At 41.4% G+C, this 22,968-nt stretch overlaps 1 protein-coding gene across 2 annotated transcripts in view; it reads right to left on the bottom strand.

Annotated features, from left to right (window-relative positions):
• The window catches only part of ANO6 (anoctamin 6), a 209,399-nt gene that overhangs the window by 171,830 nt on the left and 14,601 nt on the right, over window positions 1-22,968 (bottom strand). The window contains exon 1 of one of the 2 annotated variants that reach the window (XM_019748415.3): window positions 6,906-7,376. The exons of the other annotated variant lie outside the window; for it this stretch is intronic. Within the exon in view, the coding sequence (XP_019603974.3) occupies window positions 6,906-6,978 (73 nt within the window). The 5' untranslated portion in view covers window positions 6,979-7,376. Of the gene's footprint in view, window positions 1-6,905; window positions 7,377-22,968 lie in introns of those variants that run through there. 2 annotated transcript variants of the gene reach the window in all.

The following is a 22,968-nucleotide window of genomic DNA, read 5'->3' as shown; positions in this document are numbered from 1 at the left end:
ATCTAACCTACAAATACCACTTTGAGAGTTCAAGACCATCATTGAACTTAAAGCTAGACTGTGCAATTCTTAATCACAAATTATATAATCTCCCCTCAAGAATTTCAGAATTTAAATAGTATCTCTGATGTAAACCCTCATCAGAGCTTGAGGTCTGAATTTCTTGGTTCCTGAAAGAAGGAAAAAAGGTACAGCAATCAACTGACGTGACCACTGCAGCCACTCAGGAAAAAAAGTGAAGACTGTGTGGAACTCCTTTACTCTTTTAGAGCTGAATTTGTGTCAGATCCAGAGAACGATGAGAATTATAAGAGGAGACCAGGGAACTTTTTGGAAAGCAATTATTTGACCTGAGAGTTAGAATGTGGAAAATAAATCATGACTGTGGATTTGAAACAGAAAAGAGCAAAAGATTTAAGAAAAAGGGCAAAACTGACTATGCTCAGAGAGAAACACTTTAAGGACAGTTTGCTTTGTTTTTCAGCTGACATCCCACTGATAGAGAATACACACACACACACACACACACAAACACGCATATACTATATGCTATGGCAAGGAGAATATATACATATGTACATCTGTGAGTGTGTTTATATACAGAGGATGACAAAAAAAAGTATACACATTTTAAGAAAGAGAAAAACTATTAAAATTGTAATACTCAATATACACTGATAACAAAACATGAATACAAGTCACGTTTGACTTCTGCAACTACAAGAGGTGCTCAAAGTGGTTACCATCAGCATCCAGACACTTCTGATTACAGCAAACTACTGCTTGAGCAACACTGACCAAGTGTCCACTTGTATACATTTTTTTGGCACCTCCAGTATATATACCTATATGTATACATATGTATGTATACACACATGTGTATGTATACACGTTTATATTCCCCTTGCCATAGCAAATAAGGCAAGGGCAGCATCCAGATTTATTTGTTGAGTAAATCATGGCACATTTAGGATGCTCAGTACAGCCCCTTGTCCTCGCCACATTCCCTCACCCTCTCAGCCCTTCCTGGGCTGGCTCAGGAACTGCCTCTGAAGAGCTATCTTGGATTCCTCTAAGCAAGGTTACATGCTTTCTCCTCAGTATCATGGCTGACCCTGGTACACATCTTGATTACAGCACTAATCACAGATTACTGCAATTATCTATTCACATGTCTGTCTCCTTCCTAGATACTGGAGGTCAGGGACTCAGGAACCTCGCTGAGTGCCTAGTAAAGTATGCACAGTCAACATTTTTATAACAGATGATGGAGGGAATCTCAAATGCCCTAAAAGAATTCTACTAGGGTCATAAAACCACTTAGCGTTACGTTCATCAAATTGTTTCAAAAGAGCAATTCATTTATTCATTCTTCCAACAATGATTTGATTGGCTTGTACTGAAGAGCAAGTACCATTCAAGACGCTAGAATACAGCTTGGAACACAAAGCACACAAGACACCTGCCGTCAGGGAGCTTACATTTTAGAGAACAAGGAGGAAGAGGGAACTGTCTTCGAATTATAGCAATGGAATGTCTACAACATTTGGGATATTTTGCATGATCTCTAGAAAACCCCCAATTTGGGACCTAGTTCCAATCTCCCCCAAATTTACACTCTAGTTGTGGGGATAATGAATGCAAAAATAATGAACAAAGACAAAATACAAGGTGAATGCTGCTTGTGTAGAACAGAAAAATTAAGGGTGTGGGAATTCATTACTGGTAACAGCTTTCTGGGTGTGTGACACGCTTGGAAGGAAGGGGAAGGTGAGTCTGGTATTATCAGGAAGGGCGTTGGTCTGAGCCAAAGCAGAGGAGAAAAGCATACGACTTGTTGGAAGAACAGAAAATTCTCCCCTGCTGCACTTTCCACCTAATCACTCAGTTCAAGTCTAACTCCTCTCTGCTTGCTGGATGCAGTATCTGAGACGTGACAGATGCTGCCTCTTTCATAAGCTTTCCGACTCACTTGTCTCTGCTCCTATGGCCACTGTGGGTATTTCTGAACCTGACCTGTAAAGGCTTCTCTCCACCATCTCTCCTCTCCAACTGATTTTCCAACATTCTGTCAGGGATAACTTTCCAAAAGCAAACTTGATCCTATTACTCCTTTCCTTAAAATCTTTCAGGAACTCCAAATCACAGACACAGTAAAATCCTTAAAACATGGGAGGATTCTTCATGGTGCAACCCCTCCCTGCCTTCCTAGCCTGTGACTGCTCCCTCCCACCACAGGCAAGTACTTGGAACCCCAGTCTCCTTCTGGTCTCTGTGCTATTACACCTGCCTGGCCCTTCAACACCTGGCCCCACAATCCCTTCTGTGCAGCTGTCTCCCATTCTCCTCCCACAGCTGTATACATACCTCAATAATCGCACTGCAAATGTCTTGCTCCATGGAGCCCATCTCTCCATGGCCAAAGGGTGCATTTTACTCATTTTCAGTTTCCCAACATCCAACCCAGCACCTAATCCTGCACCTAGCAGAGCAGCTTTGCTCAATTAATGCTAATAAAGCAAAACTGGGGCTAGGACCAGATTTGCAGGTGATTAAACATGAAGTACGTAGTGAGGGGATAGGGATTGTGTAGGAAATCAGTGAAAAGGGAGCCAATAAAAACAACTGAGAGGTATAGCTGGACCATTACCTCTCAGGGGTAATGGGCCTCTGCCCACCCACCACCCACCATAATGACCTGACCATTAGCGGTGGGATCAGAGAGTCAACTCTACCATACACAGATTGGGAACCCAAAGCAACCAACCATCTAAACCAAAAACAATTTGCTTGAACTATCAGACTTGTTTCTGTAACTCCCTTCTTTTTTGAGAACACTTTTCCTCCCTCAGTAAAGTTTGAACCATGGTAATGCAAGAAACAAAATAAAACAACATACTAAATAGAATAGCTACATTCTGGCTATAAAATATGTTTCTATCACTTTCTACAACAGCAGGAAGAGATGTTGAATTCAATTCACTGACTAATTGGGGGGTGAGGGAGGGTGGGGAGTGTGCTCCTGGAAGCAAGGCAGCCAAGGACCCTGTCCCACAAACCAGGCCCACAGAACCAGCTTCGACATGTGATCTCCACCAGCACCAGTGCAATCGGGCTGCAGGCCAAGTACTTCCTGCCCTTGCTGCCTGGATGGAACATCTGCAGCAGGTTGCCGAAACTAAGTGGCCTTTTGCAAAAATGGTCTCATGCCAATAGGCTGCCTCATTCACAAATCTTTGGACACAATTTCTGGTGGCCATGAGGTAAGCAAATATTGAAAAGACACCATGGTGTCTTTATCACCTTTGATTCTCTAGGTCAGTTCATTGCAAACAAGGTGACAATCCTTATGCTGAAAGTACTAAACAGGTCTTCAAAAATAAGCAGAAACCCATCGGTGACGGCGGTGGTGGTGAAGAAGACCCAAATTCCAGCCTAGTAGAGGGCACACTTCCATATATGTATGTAAAACATTGGTATAATCAGGGACCACATCTAGTTTAAAAAGTTTTTCTTTTTGTCTTTTGCAAATTAACTGATGATAGATGTTGTATCCAGGAACTTATGTCAAAATTACTCTCCGGCTCTGAATTATAAAGTTAATATTTATAGAGAGATCATAGGAATCTTCAATACCTGAGTGGGGTTTAAATGATTATAGAATTATTAGTAGTGACAATCAAGTACTACCGTGTTTCCCCAAAAATAAGATCTAGCCAGACTATCAGCTCTAATGCGTCTTTTGGAGCAAAAATTAATACAAGACCTGGTCTTATTTTACTATAATATAAGACTAAGTCTATATAATGCAATATAATAAAATATAATACTGGGTCTTATATTAATTTTTGTTCCAAAAGATGCATTAGAGCTGATTGTCTGGCTAGGTCTTATTTTCAAGGAAACACGGTAGGAGAAATGTTAGTCAACAGCTTTAACACAGTCCTGCATTACAAAACTAGAAGCAAAGGTTAAAATTATAATCTTCATTTCACCAGTCTCCTCTCCCATACTTGGAAATTACAATTATTTCATAAAAGGTTACTTATGATAACCTTTTAAAAGGCTTATTATTTTACGATGACAAACTTTCCATTGGCATGGTAAACATTCTCTTGATATAAAATCACTGCAACCCTCCTTAAATTTATATAACAACCAAAAATTGCTGAGATATATTTAAATATTTGTTGCCTGACATAAAATGTGTTGAATTGACCCCATACATACCCTAAAGTATTCCTTTCAGTAGCCTATGGAAGGTGGGATAAAGGAGGGTAGAGATATTTACTTTTTCTTAAATATATCTACACTTTTGACTTGACAGAACTGGCATAGATTACACCTGTAACTAAAAATAAAAGAATCTATTGCCACATACTTAAGATGAATTTTCTGATGCTTCATCATGTAAACACAGACTAGACCAAGTTAGTTTTCTTTCTAAACTGAGATCTATTGACAGCACAGGGGAATAAACAAAGCTCAGAGTGTCTTATTTACTTTAATTTCCATTTTGGTTTTTAACCTTATTTATTTACCGTACTCAGTATAGACAGTGACATCTTACCACAACAGACAAGAGTATTTTTTCTATGAAACAGACAGCTAATTTTATCATTCTTTTTAAAATTTGCTCTTCTGATTTATATTTTTATGCAATCACAATTTACTACTAAAACCTGCCAGATAGCAGTAGTATACACGCTCTGACAGCTGGAGTCACCAGGTGGAAAGTGTATTAATCTGCGCAGGTCTCGAAGTCAGAAAACCTGGGTTTGAACCTTAAGTAGCTGTGTGAGAAGCTAAGCGAACCAACCTGTGAGCTTCAGTTTTCTTTCCTATAAAAAAATAACACTTTGCTCCCTCCATAAGACCGGATACCTAATAAATTGTTCTCGAATGCCAAGTAAAGCTAAACCATGGAGTACAACCCCCTGTATTCAATTTGTCCCTAGTCAACAAGGAAATTATCAAATTCTCTGAATTTAAATGAGCAGTGACTACAATACCAAGATATGAAAACAACAAAATTGACTACAGAAGAATGGATAGAAAAGATGTGGTACCGTGTTTCCCTGAAAATAAGACCTAGCTGGACAATCAGCTCCAATGCGTCTTTTGGAGCAAAAATTAATATAAGACTTGGTATTATATACCCGGTCTAAGACTGGGTCTTATATTAATTTTTGCTCCAAAAGATGCATTAGAGCTGATTGTCCGGCTAGGTCTTATTTTTGGGGAAACACGGTATGTACAGAACACTAATAGTATTCAGCCATGAGAAAAGAAGGAAATCCTGCCATTTGTGACACCACGGATGGAACCTGAGGGCATTACACTAAGAGAAATAAACCAACAGAGAAAGACAAATAATGTGTGATATCACTTACAGGTGAAATCTAAAAGAAGTGAACTTATAGAAACGGAATGAGGAGAGGAGATTGGGAGATGTTGGTCAAAGGGTACAAACTTCCAGTTGTAAGGTGAATAAATTCCGGTCATATAATGTACAGCATAGTGATTATAGTTAATAGTGTGTTATATATTTTAAAGTTGCGAAGAGAGTAGATCTTAAATGTTCTCACCACAAAAAAGAAATGGTAATTATGTTACATCACGGACATACTAGATAAAGTTATGGTGGTAATCAGTTTGCAATATAGTATAAATGTATCAAACTGATACATTGTATACCTTGAACTTATACAATGTTACATGTAAATTATCTCAGTAAAGATAGAAAAGCAAAATAAATAAATAAGCTGTGCCTAGGATATGAAAGAAAGAAAAACCACGCCTAACTCCTAGAACTAAGTTACTTCTAAAGTTATTAGAGAGCAGAGCTTTAGGATATGAGCAGGAACTGTTATGTTTCAGTGATCTGGAATCCCGGAAACAGAGGCGGAGACTACTGAACAGACGAGAGTGGTAATTTAATTGCCAGTCTCCTGGAACGACCCAATATTTCATTATTCCCTGACACTGTTCTCTTTAGGGACCTGATTTTCTCCCCACTCCAACTGCTTTTCCCTTCCTCGTCTCCTCTCACCACTTCTGTTTGCTTTTTCTCTCTTAAACACCTCTCCCTCCATTCTGTTTACAACTTTTATGCATTTTTAAACTCTAATTAGAAATGGGGAACCCCGGGCTTGCTCCCTCCCCCCAGCTCCAGGGGCCTCTGGACGAATAGGAAATGGCTGTGGTGCACCGTACATGACAGCTTCTTCCTCGGACCACTTCCCTGCGGGCTCTGCGGATGAAAAAGAGCCGCCGGCCCACGCCCACAAATCTGTTCCCGAGGCCACCCCACCCGGCGCTAACCCTCCCTCCCAGGGCGGTGCATTCCCTCTCACCTAATGAGGATTCAGGTGGGTCACACCCCCACTCTCCAAACACTGGCCGGCTACCCTAACCCTTCCTACGGGCTCGCCACCGGCCCCGGCAATCCAGATTCCCCTGCGCTAGTTCGAGGAGGAGGAAATGACCCAAAATAATGTTTCTGAGTCAAGACTTCCGCGAGCAGAGGCGTCCATGTGTCTCTCGTGACTGATCAGGGGCTGCGTCCCTTCCCTGTCCAGAAACTATTCTTCCGGCCCCTGCGTGCCCCGCGCCTCCCACGCCTTCCCGCGGGCCGCCGGCTGCCGCCGGCTGAGCCCGGAGTCTACCCGGGTCCGCGGTGCGAGGCGGCCGCATTGCGGCCCCGGGACGGCGGTGCAGACTCCCTTCTCCCCGCCCCGGGCGCCCGCCCCGCTCCTCCGAGCTGCCGAGGGTCCCCGCAAACCTCCCCCGTGGTCGGTGCCGCGCCCACGCGCAGTCCCCAACTTCCTCCCTCGTGGGCTCGGGATTTCGGGTGTGGACGCGGGGACCCCGCGCGGGTCCACTCGGAGGAACCCCTTGCTCACCGATATCTCCATCCTCGTCGTCCTCCTCCTCCTGCTCCATTTCTAACAAAACGTCCCTGTTCATCTTTTGCATGGCTCCCCAGAAGGCGGCTCCGAACTTGGCGCGAAGTTGGGGTTCCCGGGTTCCGGCACGACGCGGCTCTCGCAGGCCGGGCGCCTGGGCGGGGACCGCGGGGGCGCGTCTCACTCCCGGCTCAGGGGCCGCTGAGCCCAGCCCGCGCCCCGGGAAGCCGAGCCGAAGCGGCCGCCGACCCGAACCCAGCGCCCAAGGCTACCACTCGCCACCCGAGGGGAGCCAGGCCACTGAGCATGCCCAGTGCGAGACGAGGCTGACTGCGGAATGATTGAACTTCCCCCGGTTTATTAGGCGCCCAGAAGGAAGTCGGGAGTCTAGAGCGAGTGTTGGCGCTCGCGTTTCTGCACGCGAGTGACCTCTCAGAAGGGGGAGGCGAGAGCATGCGAGGGTGGGAGTGAACACGGCTCCCCCAAACGTTGCCCCCAGACGAGGCAGCTTTCTGTTCTCAGGTCATATATGGGCATGTCTTGGAGCTTGCTTTCTTTGACATCTGTTACTGGAGAGAGGAAAATGCTGCTGCAGCTCACGTTAAGAACCCTGAAGGCGAGCCCGTTCGAACGGTGCTTAAAGGCGACGTGGAGCCAATGGAGGTTCCTAAAGTATCAATTACGCTAACTCCAAAGTGGGGGACGTGTATTCTGTAGGAGGAAGGGGAGAGGGAGGTTACAGAAAAAACGAGGCAAAACTCGTAGATCATAAGCAACAAAAGGAAAAAAAAAAAAAAAAACACTAACAACGAGATCTAAAGAAACATGTTCACAAAAGGATTTCCACATAAAGTGAGGTTAGAAGGAGAGAGAAGCGCCCCCTACCCCCTCCCGCTGAGCACACACAGGGAGTGGTCGAAGAGGATTCAACCCATTTAGATCTTGAAAAGCTTAGTCCTACCAGGCAAAAAGGCAAAAAGAGCTGAAGACTTCCACAGTGGTTAGGTGTAAACTCTAAAGCAGTGTGAACTATAAAACCTGAGCAAACAAAGAAAATAAAATTGAGGGAGAGTAAAAAGCATGCATTCCTGGAGACCAAAGGGGACAATATGACAAATCCAAAGGGATTTCCACTTTGAGTACACATGCGGTAGTTTGAAATTCAGGTTCCTAGGAGCATGAGTCTGCAGAACTTTTTTCAAAGAAGTTGGTGAATTCAGATAGATCAGTTTTGACTTTTGAAAAGTGCTAGAGGGATGGAAAGAGAACTGACTCTGGGTGGTGAACACACAATGTGATATACAGATGATGGATTACAGAATTGCACACCTGAAATCGATGTAACTTTACTAACAATTGTCATTACAATAAACTTTAATTAAAAAAAAAGTGCTACAGGTGTGTTTGAAATCCTTGTCATGGGCTCTCTAACACTTCTCATTGAAACTTTTTATATTTTTTCCACTGAAGTACCAAAATTATTGATAATTATGATAACTATTATGATAACACTAAAGCTACTGTGCATTTTATTCTCATACACATATTTTTTTAATTTAAATTTATTGGGGTGACAATTGTTAGTAAAATTACATAGATTTCAGGTGTACAATTCTGTAACTCATACACATATTTTTTATCTTTTTATGTATGAAATAAAACATTAATACCAATCATAAGTGGGAAAACAACCATGAATATGCGTTACATGCATGAGAAAATTACTTTTAAGAACATATCCAGGAAACACTATATTTACTTCTTAAGGAACCTTTTTGAATAAAGAGAATTGTCTTTATTATAAAGAGAAAACAATACAGTACTCTGAAGATACGTGGGGGAGAAAAGTTAGAAGAATACAGAAGAAAAAAATGAGAAGAAAAAATTGTTTTCGTGAACTCTCTCCCCCAAAGCTCATGGGACCTACTGAAATAGAAATTCCAGAGGTATTTTGGTTACATGATCGGTTTTCACAATTTTCACTTAACAAGTTCATATACAGAGATTTTTACGTGCTAGGCACAGTTCTAAATGTTTTACATTCAGTCATTTAATTCTCATAACAATTCCAGGAGTAGCTGCAACTCTTTTACTCAGGCACAGGGCAACTGAATAACTTGTCCAAAATCACAGAGAGTAAGTGGCAGGGCTGGGATTCAAACCCAAGCAGCTTGTTCCAGAATCTGTGCTTTTAACCACTTTATAAACTACCTCCAGAGACATTTCTGACTCCATTAAAAAAAAAAAAAAATTTCCCCCCACCAATTTTAGCCTCTCAAATTCTCATCAACTCCCTGCCACAGTTCTAGCACCAAATGGTCTGGTTTTTATGGCCTAAGACTTCGCTCAAAGTTAATTAGTAGTTAGAAAACTCTTGTGGTTGATTTTGCAACAGGTTTCAATGAGTCATTTGAAATTCTTCACAGATTTTAGAGTTTACATTTTTCTTGCTTGATAAATGTAGAGAGACGCTGCTGGCCTTATATGTAAAGGTGACTGTGGCTGGAAGGGAAATGAATTATTCACTTCAGTTAGCTGTGAGTCTATTATTAGTAAACTCCATTATTTCATTTAATCCATTTTATTCCTTGCAGCTTCTCTTACGAATTTTTTTTCAACAGTGATATATGCTTCAAAAATAATCAAGGTAATAGGCCTATGTAAGAACCACGCTTCTGACCTTGAAAAAAATTATCATTTATATCATGAATAGTTTGTGAAATAAAATGTGCCTAACAATATGTGGCCAGGTTATTGGATTTGCAATGCTTTTCTAAGTCAGAGATTGTAGAGCCAGTATTTTCTCCATTGGTCTTCTGATTAGTTACAACCTTTGGCCACAGAATGCTCTTTCTCGGCCTATCCCTTAAATCTTGGTGCTTCTCTGGCTTCGGTCCTGCGGCCTCTTTTCTTCTCATCTCCCTATTGAACTCATTCAGTCTTATAACTGTACTATTTATTCCAGGCAGGGTAGGTTTCATGGACATGCAAACAGCTCATTCACAGAGGGCTTAATGCTTGGGGTCTTAATGCTCTGTGGTTCTGGCATAAAATTCTTAGTCATGTTATCTTTGAATTTTTGTTTTGTAAGTGAAGTTCAAAGAGACAATGGAGCATGCCTGAGTTCACATGTAGTCCTGCCTCCTTGGGAGAGGTTCTCAGTGCTAGCTCCCCCCATTCTCTGGCACCTCAGCCCTGCGCATCCACCCCTTTGCCCCACTAAGGACCAGGACCACCAGGACTGGGGGGAGGGGGGCGGCCTGGGCAAGTGCACAGGGAAGGTCAGGGTCATGTGTATGCACCCATGGTATCTGAGGGCGGGGCATGGTGGCAGCTACCTCTGTCCTGGACTGGCACTGTGCCTAACAATATGTGAACAGGTTATTGGATTTGCAAAGCTTTTATAAGTCATAGACATAGAGCAAGGCACCCAGTGGGTGACTCTGGGGATGAGCCTCTTGCCTACCCCCTATTCAAGTGCATCCTGGCAGGGAAGTTGCAACCTCTTGGAGGTTATCCCTTAAATGTAGTTTTGAGCATATAGCCCATAGGAAGGGGGGATACCTGGTTTAACTGCCCCACCCTCAGCCAGAGCATGGTCTGTCAGTTCTACAAATTGGTGGAAGGGGGACCTAGCAGCCGGTAGACCTCACATGCTCTTTGAACAAGGGACCCTGCATTTCATTTTGCACTGGGCCCTGCAAATTGTATAGCTGGCCCTGATTCTAAGATCTTTATTTCTAGTCCAGATCTGTCTTCTGCGTTGCAAATGATACATCTACCTGCACGTTAGCTATCTCCATTTGGATATTTCTTAGACATTTCAAATTCAACAGGTCCCAAACTAAATTTATAATCTCTGCCCCAAACCTGTTTCCCTAAATCCAAGAATGGCACAAACTAGTTACACAAACCAATAATTTGAGAATCATTTTGACTCCTTCCGCTGTCTCTTATCCCTCATGTCCCATCAATTGCTAAATCCAGTTATCAGTTGCTACCTCCTAGAGGTACCTCCTGTATTTGTTGTCTATTGTCGCATTGCTGTAACTGCATAGCATGACATTTTAGCAGAGTCCTGAAGGAAATAAGACATGAAATTACCTGAAGGAATGGAATTTTGGGCAGAAGGAAAAGCAAATGCAAAAGTCATGAGGAGAACTAGCAGAGCTCATGGCAGCTGTGGCATACTAGATCATCCCAAAATTTAGCAACTTGGAGCAACAACAAACATGTATTATATCACACAGTTTCTGCGGGGCAGGAATTTGGGAGCAGCATAGTCAGCAGGTTCCAGCCTGGGTTCTCTTGATGTTGTACTCAAGATGTCGGCCAGGGCTACAGTCACCTGAAAACTTGACGGGGTCAAGATCTGCTCCTAAAATGTTCTCTCTCAAGTGGTGCTGCTTGTTAGCAGGGGAACCCGTCCCTTCCTGAGGGCCCGTCCACAGGCTGCTTGAGCATCCTCATCCTTGATGCTGACACCGCAGAGGGAGCAATCCCAGGGAGTGGGAGAGGTGGGAGCCACAACATCCTTTAGGACGTAGACTTGGAAGTCACACATTGTCATTTCAGCCATTGGTTCCACAGCTCAGTCAGCTCAACTAACTGTGGGAGGAGCTTATGCAAGAGCAAGAATACCAGAGGCAGGGATGGTTGGGAACCATCTTAGAGGCTGGCAGCCATGCATCTCCACTATCTCTGTTCTGACACATACCACTGTTAAAAAAAAAAAAAAAAAAAGAAAGAAAGGAAAAAAAAAAAAAAGAAAGAAAGGAAAGAAAGAAAAAAGAAAAGCAAAACAACAGGCTAAAATTGGTCATGTTTGCTAAGCCATATCACCGCACCAAAAGTTCACAACTAACCTAACTGCAGGGTCAGCCTCTCCCAGGAATGAAATCTTAAACCAATCAGTCTGGAATGTCCTGGTCAGCACTAAGGAGCTAATCTGCCTGATGAGACCCCTTACCTTCCCCCACAGGAAGGTGTCCATGCCTGAAATAACTCACTCTTTTAACTTCTTAGTTCCACCCTCTCTCTGCCTATAAAAACCTGTTTTGTACAACTCTTGGAGCACCCTACTGGTTGCTAGATGGGATGCTGCCTGATTCATGAATCATTTAATACGGCCAATTAGATCTTCAAATTTACTCGGTTGAATTTTGTTCTTTATTATCACCATTCTTTATTTTTAGTTATTGACAACTACCTAGATGCTGGCCACTTTTCTGGGTGTTGGGGATTCAGTAGTAAAAACAAAAGGCAAAGATAGACAACATCCCGTCCCTTACGACTTTCCATTCTAGTGGAGAGAGACAAATAAATAAGTACATGTCAGGAAATGATGGGTATTAGGGACAAAAACAATGAAGCAGGGCAAGAGCAATAGAGAGCGATGGTTGGGGAAAGGACTCTATACAAAGTGGTTAGGGACAGCCTCTCTGATAAGGTGACATTTTAGGAGAGAACTGAAGGAAGTGAGGGAATAAGACATGTAAGTCCCGGAGGGCACAGAGCTTAAGAAGAGGGAAACACAAGTGCAAATGCCTTGAGGACAAGCATGCTTAGTGTCTTTGAGAAAAGGCGAGAGGCCACGGTGACAGGAGCCTAGTGATGGAGGAGGAGAGTGGTAGGAGGTCAGGGCTGGGGGGGGAGGGGAGAGCTGCAGTTCACTTTGGGTGATCAGAAGGACTTGGGCTTTTACTCTGAATGATATGAAAGATTTGGAAAGTTTTGAATAAATGGGGGGAGCAATTTAACTTATAGTTCAAAAGGATCTTTCTGACTGCCTTATGGAAAATAAACTAGACTTTAGAAGAAAAAGTACAGAAGCAGGGAAGACAGTTAGGAGATTCATTCTTTCATTCAGACAAGGGACGGTGGTCTTGAACTAGAGTGAGAGTGGTAGATGTGGGTTATAGATATGTTTTGAGGTAGATCTGAAAAGAGTTTCTGATGGACTGGATATGGTTATGAGAGAAAAAGGGAGTCGAGGATGACGCCACGGTTTTGACCTGAATAGGAGAATAGAGTTGCTGTTTCTGAGATGTGGAAGGCTACAAGAGAGTAACGGGTGGAGGAGGTTTGGGTTTTGGACCCACAAATTTGAATTTGCGATTAGACATCCATGTGGAGATGTCCAATAGTCAGGAGTCTGGAGTTTGGAGGAGAGATCTGCACTGGAGATAACAAACTTAGGACTCCATAAGACTGCTTTGAAAGTTAATCTATGTGGAGAGATAAAAGGTCCAAGAACTGAGCTCTAGGACTCTCCACTCCAACACTTGCAGGGGGAAAACAAGGAAAAACCAGCAAAGGAGACTAAGAAAGAATGTCCAGTCAGGAATGAAGAACAATAGAAAAGGGTGAGGTTGAGTTAAATTTTTCTCAAACAAGGAGAAAAACAGTATCCTGTGTCAAATGAATCTGATAAGGTGACATTATAAAGACTTCAAAATTTCCCTGTAGCTAGAATAGTTTTCTTCAGGTATGAAGAGAATTGGCTGGAATTTAGCAATGGGAGGTCACTGGTGACCTCACAGTTTCAGAAGAGCGATAGGGGACAAAAGTCTAGAGATAGCATCATGTTAAGGGTTCCGTCCCATAAACCTGTACCTGCTACACCACTTCAGACACCAGTCACAAGTCCAGGTTGTCACCTGTGTTTCTGACCAATGGGCTATAGATTGAAGATTCCCACGACCCCCAGCTCAAGTTCAATTAATTTGTTAGAGCAGCGCACAGAACTCAGAGAAATGTTTACTTATGTTTACCAGTTTATTATAAAGGATTTAATAAGGGATACAGATGAACAGCCAGATGAAGAGGTACATAGTGTGAGGTCTGGAAGGGTTCTGAATGCAGAAGCTTCTGTCCCCGTGGAACTGAGGTGTAACACCCTCCCAGCATGTGGCTGTGTTCACCAACACAGAAGCTCATCAAATCTTGTTCAAGAGTTTTCATCGAGTTTAATCTGCAGCACCCTCTCCCCTTCTCCTTCTCAGAGGTCAGTGGGCGGAAAGTTCCAACCCTCTAATCTCTTGGTCTTTCTGGTGACCAGCCCCATCCTGAGCCTGGCTAGGGGCACCACCCTAAGTCACCTCATTAGCATAAGCTTAAAAGGGGCTCTTTATGAAGGACAAAAGACAATCCTATCACTCAGAAAATTCCAAGGGTTTGGGGTGGCCTGATGGCTCCGTTGGTTAGAGCATGAGCTCTCAACAACAAGGTTGCCAGTTCAATTCCCACATGGGATGGTGGGCTGCGCTTCCTGCAACTAAAGACTGAAAATGGCGACTGGACTTGGAGCTGAGCTGCGCCCTCCACAACTAGATTGAAGGACAGTGACTTGGAGCTGCTGGGCCCTGGAGAAACACACTGTTTCCCAATATTCCCCAATAAAAAAAAAAAATTCCAAGGGTTTGAGGAGGTTTGTGCCAGGAACTGGTGACAAAGACCAAGTATATTTTTTATTATACCACAAGTTTACAGGAGAATGAAGGAAGAGGAAATGGTAACAATGACTATGGACAACAGTTTTGAGGAGACTTGAAACTCTTTGAGACCCATGAACTCGAGACTTCTATATCCCTCTCCACTTGGATTCTAATAGGCAGCTAAAATTTAATATCCATCCTCGAACTGCAGATCTTCCTCCCAAACCCTGGTCTACCCATAATCTTTGCATCTCAGATAATCAAAACTCCACCCTCTGATTGCTCAGGCTCCAAATCTTGGAGTCATCCTTGACTTCTGTCTTTCTTGTACCCTCCACATCCACTCCATCAAGAGATCCTTCTGAGTCTATTAAAAAAAAAAAAAAGTATATATATTTGGACCACTACATACCAGCTTCACCACTAATGTATTGTCTGTGACATCATGCTCTCTCACTTGGATTATTTTTCTATCTGGTTTTCCTGCTTCCACCTTTGTCCCCCTACAGTCCCTTGTCAACACTGTGGCCTAAGTGATGTTTTCAAACCATAAGTCAGATCATATTACTCTGTGCTGAAACTATCAACAGCTCCCCATTCTAACTATGGAAATATCTAAGGTATTTACAAAGCCACTCTAGTTAAGTTGCAAAATCTCCAGTCAACTGCTATGGTCATGCCAGATGTTTACACAGGTGTCTGGTCAAGAAGAATAAAATGAGGCCTGAAATCTAGTTTGGGGTCAGCTTGCCAAGCCATATGCCTTGGTGCAAGACTCTGTCTGAACAAGGTTTATATAGGTTGTCAGCAACCCTGGCTACCTCTACACATGTATCCCCCCAGCCCTCTTACTTTGCTTTATTTTCTCCTTATCACCTAGCCCCCCACTACATTATCTGTTTACTTACTCTGTTTATTACCTGTCCTCACCAACTAAAAAGGAGCTCCATGAGAACTCAGCATTTGTCCTTTGTTCATTATCATATTGCCACCACATGGTAGTACTCAATAAATATTTATTGAACAGAACTGAGTTTTTTGTTAAGGGTAGTGGAGAAATGCGGTAGTAAGTAGAAGGTTATGTGGGGCCAAGAGAGGGAAAGGTTATAGTGTGGGAGAGAGAAGGGAACGTGGCTGTCATGATATCCTTGGGTAAGTGAAAGTGATGAGTTCTAGTACACCATGGAGATATTGGCCATAAAAAGCAGGATAAATCTTCCATCACAGGAACTACAGGGAAGATACAGTATATGGATACAGGTACAGGTATATTGGAAAATGTATTGATAGGAGCTGTGGATGCTATTTTCCCCCCAAATGTTTATTTTAAAAGCTTCTAGACATATAGAAAATTTTAAAGAATAGTATAACAGAGATCTATATGTCCACTGTCAAGCTTCAGCAATTTTTAATAGTTTGCTATATTTGATTTATTTGTTTGTCTCTCTGTGTCTATCCCATTGAACAATGCTAATGTTGCAAATCCCATAACTTGTCATCCCTACATAAATTATATATTCACATCAATAATATTTAAGAATATTTCCGTCATATTCCATCCATATTCAAGTCTCGGAGTCTTTAATGGCCAAGGCTTTTCATACAAGAACCCAATCACATTTCACACACTTTGTGGACAATATTCCTTGATTTTCTCTTTCCGAATGACTTTGACTTTTTCAAGAGAACAGAACAGCTAATGCTTTTGTTCAATGTCTAGTATTACCGGTAAACTGGACATTAATTCAGAGCTTTAATTAGTCAAGCTAAACATTTTTTTGGCAAAAATCCGTCACAGGACATGCTGAGTTTTTCATGTGGCATTAGAGTAAGAGGTGTACACTGGCAGATTGTACCACCAGAATTGGTGCTAAGTCTGATCACTACGCTACGTAGTGAAACTAGATCTTTCCATTAGGTTAGGGTTTGAACCTGGGCAGTCTAACTCCAGGGTCTGTGCCTCCAGCCACTGTGCTGCATGGCCTCTGTGGATAAAAGCACAGGCTCAAGAACCCAGAGCACAGCTAGGATTCAAAAGCTGGTTGTTTTGCCCACTATGTGAAAATGCCTTGTCAGTTCATAATCTTAAAAAAGATTCTTGCTGTACCTTCCTGGTGAGAGCAAACTCCTTCTGGTGTTCTCGACATATTGAGGAAGACACAAATGCATTTATTAGCTTACTAGCTGGTATCAGGTCTGGGTTCATTTGTTCCAGTAAAGAGATAACTCAGATTATTGCTGATTTTCCAGTTTCCATCTTGATTCACGGTGGCTCAAGATCCATCATTCCCCAATATCCATCTTTCTTATGAATAAATGAAATGGGAAAGTAGCCTTTGATGAGGACATTAATCTCATTCTATGATAAACTGGGTTCTGAGGAAAGAGGGTTTTAATATTGGGAAGGCAGAAATCTGAGATTAGAATTTTCCCCCCTTCTTCCGCCTCTCCCCACCCCACCCCTTACCTTTTTTCTGAAGCATCTGAGAGTGTTTTTTTTTTTAATTTAAATCTTAGTATAGAAAGTGCTTCTTGAAAGTGATCTCACTTCTTCCTTCTTGAAACTCTTCTTCTCTAGGCTTCCAGAACATCTCACTCATCTAATTCCCTTCATTCTCAACAGCCATTCCTCTTCTATCATATCTCTAGCCCTACATTCTATTTTCCCCCTTTCTTGAGGTTATTTTATCCAGTCTCGTGATTTAAAAGTTATCATCTATATTTTGATGACCCCCCAAATCTGTATCTCTAATCTGGACATCTCTTGGGTGTTCCAGATTCTTATATCCAAATGTCTATTCTACATTCCTGCTTGGTGAAAACAGGCTTATTATGGCCATCAAAACACCATTACCCAAGTTGTCTCCATTTAGTGGATAGCACCTATGGCAGACTGCATTTTATAAAGATAGCTGTACCAAAATACTTATCCCATTTCCCATGCTCTTCTTACAATGTGACCAACACTATTCCCACCGAAAGGTGGGTCCTGTGTTTTCTCTCCTTGGATCTGGGCAGGACTTGTGACTGCCCTGCTTAATGGAGTACAGAGAAAATGATGCTATGTGACTTCTGAGACTGGGTCATGGGAAGGGTAGAGCTTCCTCTGCTTGGCTTTCTCTCTTTCTCTCAAGATGCTCACCTTTTGAAGCCAAACACCATGTTGTAAAAAAACTCAGGCCATGTGTACATATTTCAGTTGATAGCTACAGATAAGGACTAAGCTGATAGCCATCATTAACCACTGGACATGTATGTTGAATGGACCTTAAAATGGTTCCAGCCTCCTTCCAGCTGAGGCTCCAGACTGAACAGAAACAAGCCATCTGCTGTGACCTGTCTGAATTACTGACTCACAGAAACCACAAGAGATAATAAGTGGTTATGCTTGGGGGTAATTTACACAGCACTAGATAATTAATATAGCAATCTAGTCGCTTGCTTAGGCCAAAAATTTAGGAGTCATTCTTTATTCCTCTTTTTCTCTCATGTCCATATCCAATCTATTCAACAAGTCTGGTTCACTCTATCTCCAAAACACATATGCATCTGACCCCTTCTTCTTATCTCCCATGATCCAAGTTACCAACATCTACGGCAAAAGCAATCAGAAGACTCCCAGTTGATCTTTCTGCCTTCCTCTTTATTCCTTAAAGCCCATTCTCCATTCAATGGCTAAAGGGATCCTACGGAAATGTTTATCTGAATATATTCCTTCCCTGCTTAAAACCCTCCATGATTGAGGAAATTTGAACACTCCCTAGATGTTTGAAAATATTAAGAGATAATTGTGAATTTTTAAAGTGTAACAACAGTATTGTAGTTTTAAAAATTTTTGATATTCATATAGAAAGCTTTGTAAATGAAATGATATTATATCTGGTATTGTTTCAAAATAATCCTGAAAGAGGGAAAGTAGATAGAGTTATTGATTGAACAAGGCTGGTCAGGAGCTAAGGACTGTCATGCTAGGTGATGGAGAGTGGTCAGTATACCATTCTATTTTTTGCATGTTTTAAATTTTATTTTAAAAAAGAAAACAATGTTTTAGTGTCTTTCTCTTTTGTTCTCTTCTCTTTCCTTATTTTTTTCTTTAAAAATGTTTATTGGTTTTCTTCCTTTTCCTTCTGTTGTGGTATTCATGGGTGGTAGGGCCTAAAGAGCTGGGACCAAGGAGACAGAGCAGAGGAGGTGGTTTAGGGATGTGGGGGTGGGCATGTCAAGGTTGAAGAAGTGGTAATGGGGTTCACAGATTGGTTACATAAAAGAGGAATGAGCAAGTAAATAAACAAGTTGCAGATATGGAAAGAGGGAAGGCTAGAATGAGTCTTGTGGTTTTGATTGGAACTGAAAATACTGGAGAAGTCATGGTATTTTAAAATATACCATATATACCTAGTTTGCTATAGAAATAGATGATGATATATGTTATATGTGTGTGTCTTATATATATATATATATATGTGTGTGTGTGTGTGTGTCTATATATATGTTATATACTTATGGTGCATGTGTGTGTTATATATATGTTATATAATTATTGTGTGTGTGTGTGTGTGTGTGTGTGTGTGTGTGTATTTCTTACCTCAGTCCAATAAGAGGGTCTAGAAGCAATAACATCCTAATAGCTATGACCACACTTGGCACCAAGATCTTGGTTTCTAAATATAATTTCCCACTAAAAGGAACTAGGGCTCTAGGGAGAAATAGCTGATTCCAATGCTGAGGCAGAGGAATTCAAAAAAGAGCTTGGAATGTTTCCTTGGGTCAGAAAGTAAGGAAGAGCTTAAAAAATGATGAAAACCTGTCAAGAGGACACATGAGGTATCCTGAGGGTCTCCCACTGGCCAGATCTGGGACAATTTGTGCATCCAAAGAAATAACGAAGTAATACATTATAATCCATTGACTATCATAGGAGTCCGTGAGTCTACACAGATATGAATGAATGAATGAATGGGAAAACTCTTTCTTACATTAGAATGGAACTAGTAAGTGTTGAGGGAATGATGAAATTAGGAAATCACCATTTGGCAACCATCATGATAATGATTCAGGCATGAAGCATCATGGATGCTAAAACCAGGGGTGGAAGTTTGTTGAGGAGTGGGATACTTACATAGCCTCAAAGCTTTTCCCCCATGAAATAATTTACTGCAAAGGTTAAAAAATAACGTCATAATGGAGGAATCACATAGAGACACCACTTTAATCAAAATTAATATCACTAGAAATGAGACAACTTAATATCATGTGACTTTTGATGTCATATTGAAAAGAATGCAGGATAACTTCTGTAAAATGTCTATCCAAAAGGTGTAAACTAAATCTAATTATGAGGAGACATCAAGGAAACGCAAACTGGGGGGCATTCTACAAAATAATTGGCCTGCAATTAAAAAAAAAAAGTCTAAGTCTCAGAAGACAAGGAAAGACTGAGGAACGATTCCAGATTGACGTAAAGAGATATGACAATTAAATATAACCCATCATTCTATAGTGATTGGATTGTGTACCAAAAGGGAAAAAAACTTGCTACAAAGGATATTACTAGTAAATTTAATGGGATCGCTTAGCTGATAGGTTTATGTCAATATTACTGTCCTAATTTATATGGTTGTACTATGGATTTATAGGGGAATCTGGGCAGAAGGTATATGAGTTCTTTGCATATTCTTCCATCTTTGTAACTTCAAAATTGCTTCAAAATGAAAAGTAAAAACAATAAAAAATAAAACCAAATAAACAAACTCCAAACAAAAGTCTGCAATGGCTCACTCTGAGTCCAGCTTGATAAGCATGCTCCCTCCCTTGGCCTTGCCAGCCCTGCCTTCCTCTCCCTTCACTCCTGTCGACATCAGCCACCTTCATCTTCTCTTCCTTCTATGAACCCCAGCCAAACTGGGTTCCATGTCACCGTCTTTGCATTCACTCTTCTTTCTTCCTTGAAAGATCTCACCCAATCTTTTCAAGGCTCCCTCCTCCCTTCATTCTGCTCTCAGCTCAAATGGGTCACTGTAGGCTCTTTTATTTTCTCTACTGCACTTGTGATACTTTCTTATTTGTTTGCATGTTTGTTGCCTGCCTTTCTTCAGCAAATGTAAACTCACTGAGGACAAGAACTTGTCTCTCCCCCACCCCCACTTCCCCCATTCCCAACAGCAAGGACTGTGCCCGGTGTATATCAGGTGCTTATTAAGTATGGTTTTCTGACTGGTTTCATAAACATTTGTTGAATTAATGACATACTGAGCCTCTAAGGAAGCCTTTTAGTTTAGTATTCTAGTGCTTTAATATGATCTGGTTAAAGGGAAAAAAAAATGAAGGAGGAGAAGCAGGAGGAGGAGGAAGAGATAGAATTTCACAGTTAAATTCACTGGAGAAATGCTCCACACCAAGCTTCTCAGAAGCCTTCCTGACCTGAATTCTGTTTGTTTGTTTTTATTTTATTTAACAAAGCTTGTCTTCACTGTATTGGAACATGGGATCTTCTTTTCCATTTGATGTGAGATATACAAGTAAAGCACTGTGCTGGGATCTTTCTATAGTCCATGCTCCAATAATAGATGCAACAAACAAACAAATATGACTATAGATATAGAGATAGAGGTAGATAGATATTCAGAAAAATAAGCTAATCTCTAAACATATCAGAAAGTGTCTCCAATCACTTGAGCCACTGGGACGGCCCAGGAAGTTTATTTCATACCCATTTAATACCCTGTTTAGCCTGGTTTGGTTTTATCAGTTGTTGGTGCACCTTCACCTTCCACGTAGAGAGTTGACTACTTTTAAAAACTGGGTGTAAAAAGAAGAAGTAACATAGTTTCTTTTTTCAGGAAATATTTCTCTGATTTACATCTGCTTCCCTTCACTCTCTTCTCCCTGGACTGTACGCAACCTGCTCAATCTACCCTTCCCTACCACTCCCACTCATATCTCCCATACACATAGTATCAAGAAAACAGAAAGGAGACTCAGTATTTTTACAGAAGGCCAGCACTGGCTTCATATTTTTTCTCCCTCGTTCACTACCTCGACAATTTAAACCTCAATCATCCCCTCCCCCAAGTTCTCCCCCTCCCCAAATGCATTTCTGTTCCATTATGTTCCCTTACATGTTCTAACGTGAAAATAATTTTTTCTGTCAGGATCCAATCCAAACCTCAGAAGATACAAAGTCCAGGTGAGGACAGTATCTTCCTTGTCTCTACATTTCACCAGCACTGGGGCAGATGTGAGGGTGGCCTTGATTACTGTATGGATGCATAGCATCCTTGTGTAAAATCAACCACGTCCCCAGAGAGCCAAGGTGGATTGAAGGCAGGTTCTACTACTGTCTTTTGTGACTACAGCTTCTCACAGAAGAATGTCCATAAGTTTAGCCCCAGGATGCAAAATTTTAAGAGCGTCTTTCTTTCTCACATCCAGGGAAAGAACTGAACGGGAACTGACATGGTTTCCAAGTGTCCATCCCAAACAGTGTTCACATTTGTGATTCAAATTAGAGAAAAAGAGGAACAAGTAGTAAGAGAAGGAAGGGGTTAAAAAGAATAAAGACTGGAAGGAAAAAGTATTAGTCAATTAAAAGTATTAAGTATATATCATCATGGATATTTCAGATCAAATACAATAGTTACAAATCATACTTGTAGAAACCTTTTAAACCTGGGAACATACACACACACACACACACACACACACACTATTTAATACAATATTAATTTTTCTTATTGGGGGTGAGTGGGTTCTGAGAAGAAATATGGAAGAATGGTCAATCACAAGTTTCTATTTTGCAAGTCAGCCAATACTCAATCCAGAGATACCCTGGATCTAAACAGAAAAAAAGGCTGCAACAGGGCCCTTTCTCCATCTGGAATGTTTCATCCTCACCAGCTTTTAAAATATATAAATATCCCCGCAAAAGTATTCAACTCAAACTTAGCCAGTATCTTTCTTACCAGATAGAGGCTAAAAAATGTATTCCTCTAAAAACAGTTGTAGTGCCAATAAATTGGGAGAGGAGATATGTTGGGGAGAAAAACCTTTCCCTCTTCAGAATTTCATCTTGAGTCTGTCTTAACCTAGGCTATTCGTAATCAACTCCTCAGCCACCACAGGAGCAGGGGAACTGTTAGGTTGGTGCAAAAGTAATTGCGGTGTAAAAGGTTAAAAATACTTGCAAAAACCGCAACTACTTCTGCACCAACCTAATAGTTCTGCTTCTCCTCTTGGTGAAGAACAGTGACTTATCGTGTTCAGCATCAGCGACTCATTTGTTGCTCTGATACTTCTGATGCAAATGCTAACGGCATTGCAAATAGCTAGAGTTAGAACTGATAGCCCTGCCGGTGGCTACTCCCTCTTATCTAATGTAAATACCACCATTAGGGTGTTAATGTAAACACCCTCTAGCCAGGGCTGAAGGCTGGAGATTTGTTAATTTGGTCACTTAACAAAGTCTTTTTTTTTTGGTTAGGCATTTATATAATTTATGAAGTGATTCCCCCATAAATCTAGTACCCATCTGACACTATACATAGTTTTTACAATATGACTGACTATATTCCTTGTACTGTACTTCACATCCCTGTGGCTATTTTGTAACTGTCAATTTGTACTTC

The sequence above is a fragment of the Rhinolophus sinicus genome, chromosome 1, assembly GCF_057876585.1.
Source record: "Rhinolophus sinicus isolate RSI-liver-muscle chromosome 1, RSI-T2T, whole genome shotgun sequence".
Taxonomy (NCBI): domain Eukaryota; kingdom Metazoa; phylum Chordata; class Mammalia; order Chiroptera; family Rhinolophidae; genus Rhinolophus; species Rhinolophus sinicus.
This window is presented reverse-complemented; position numbering and strand designations above follow the sequence as displayed.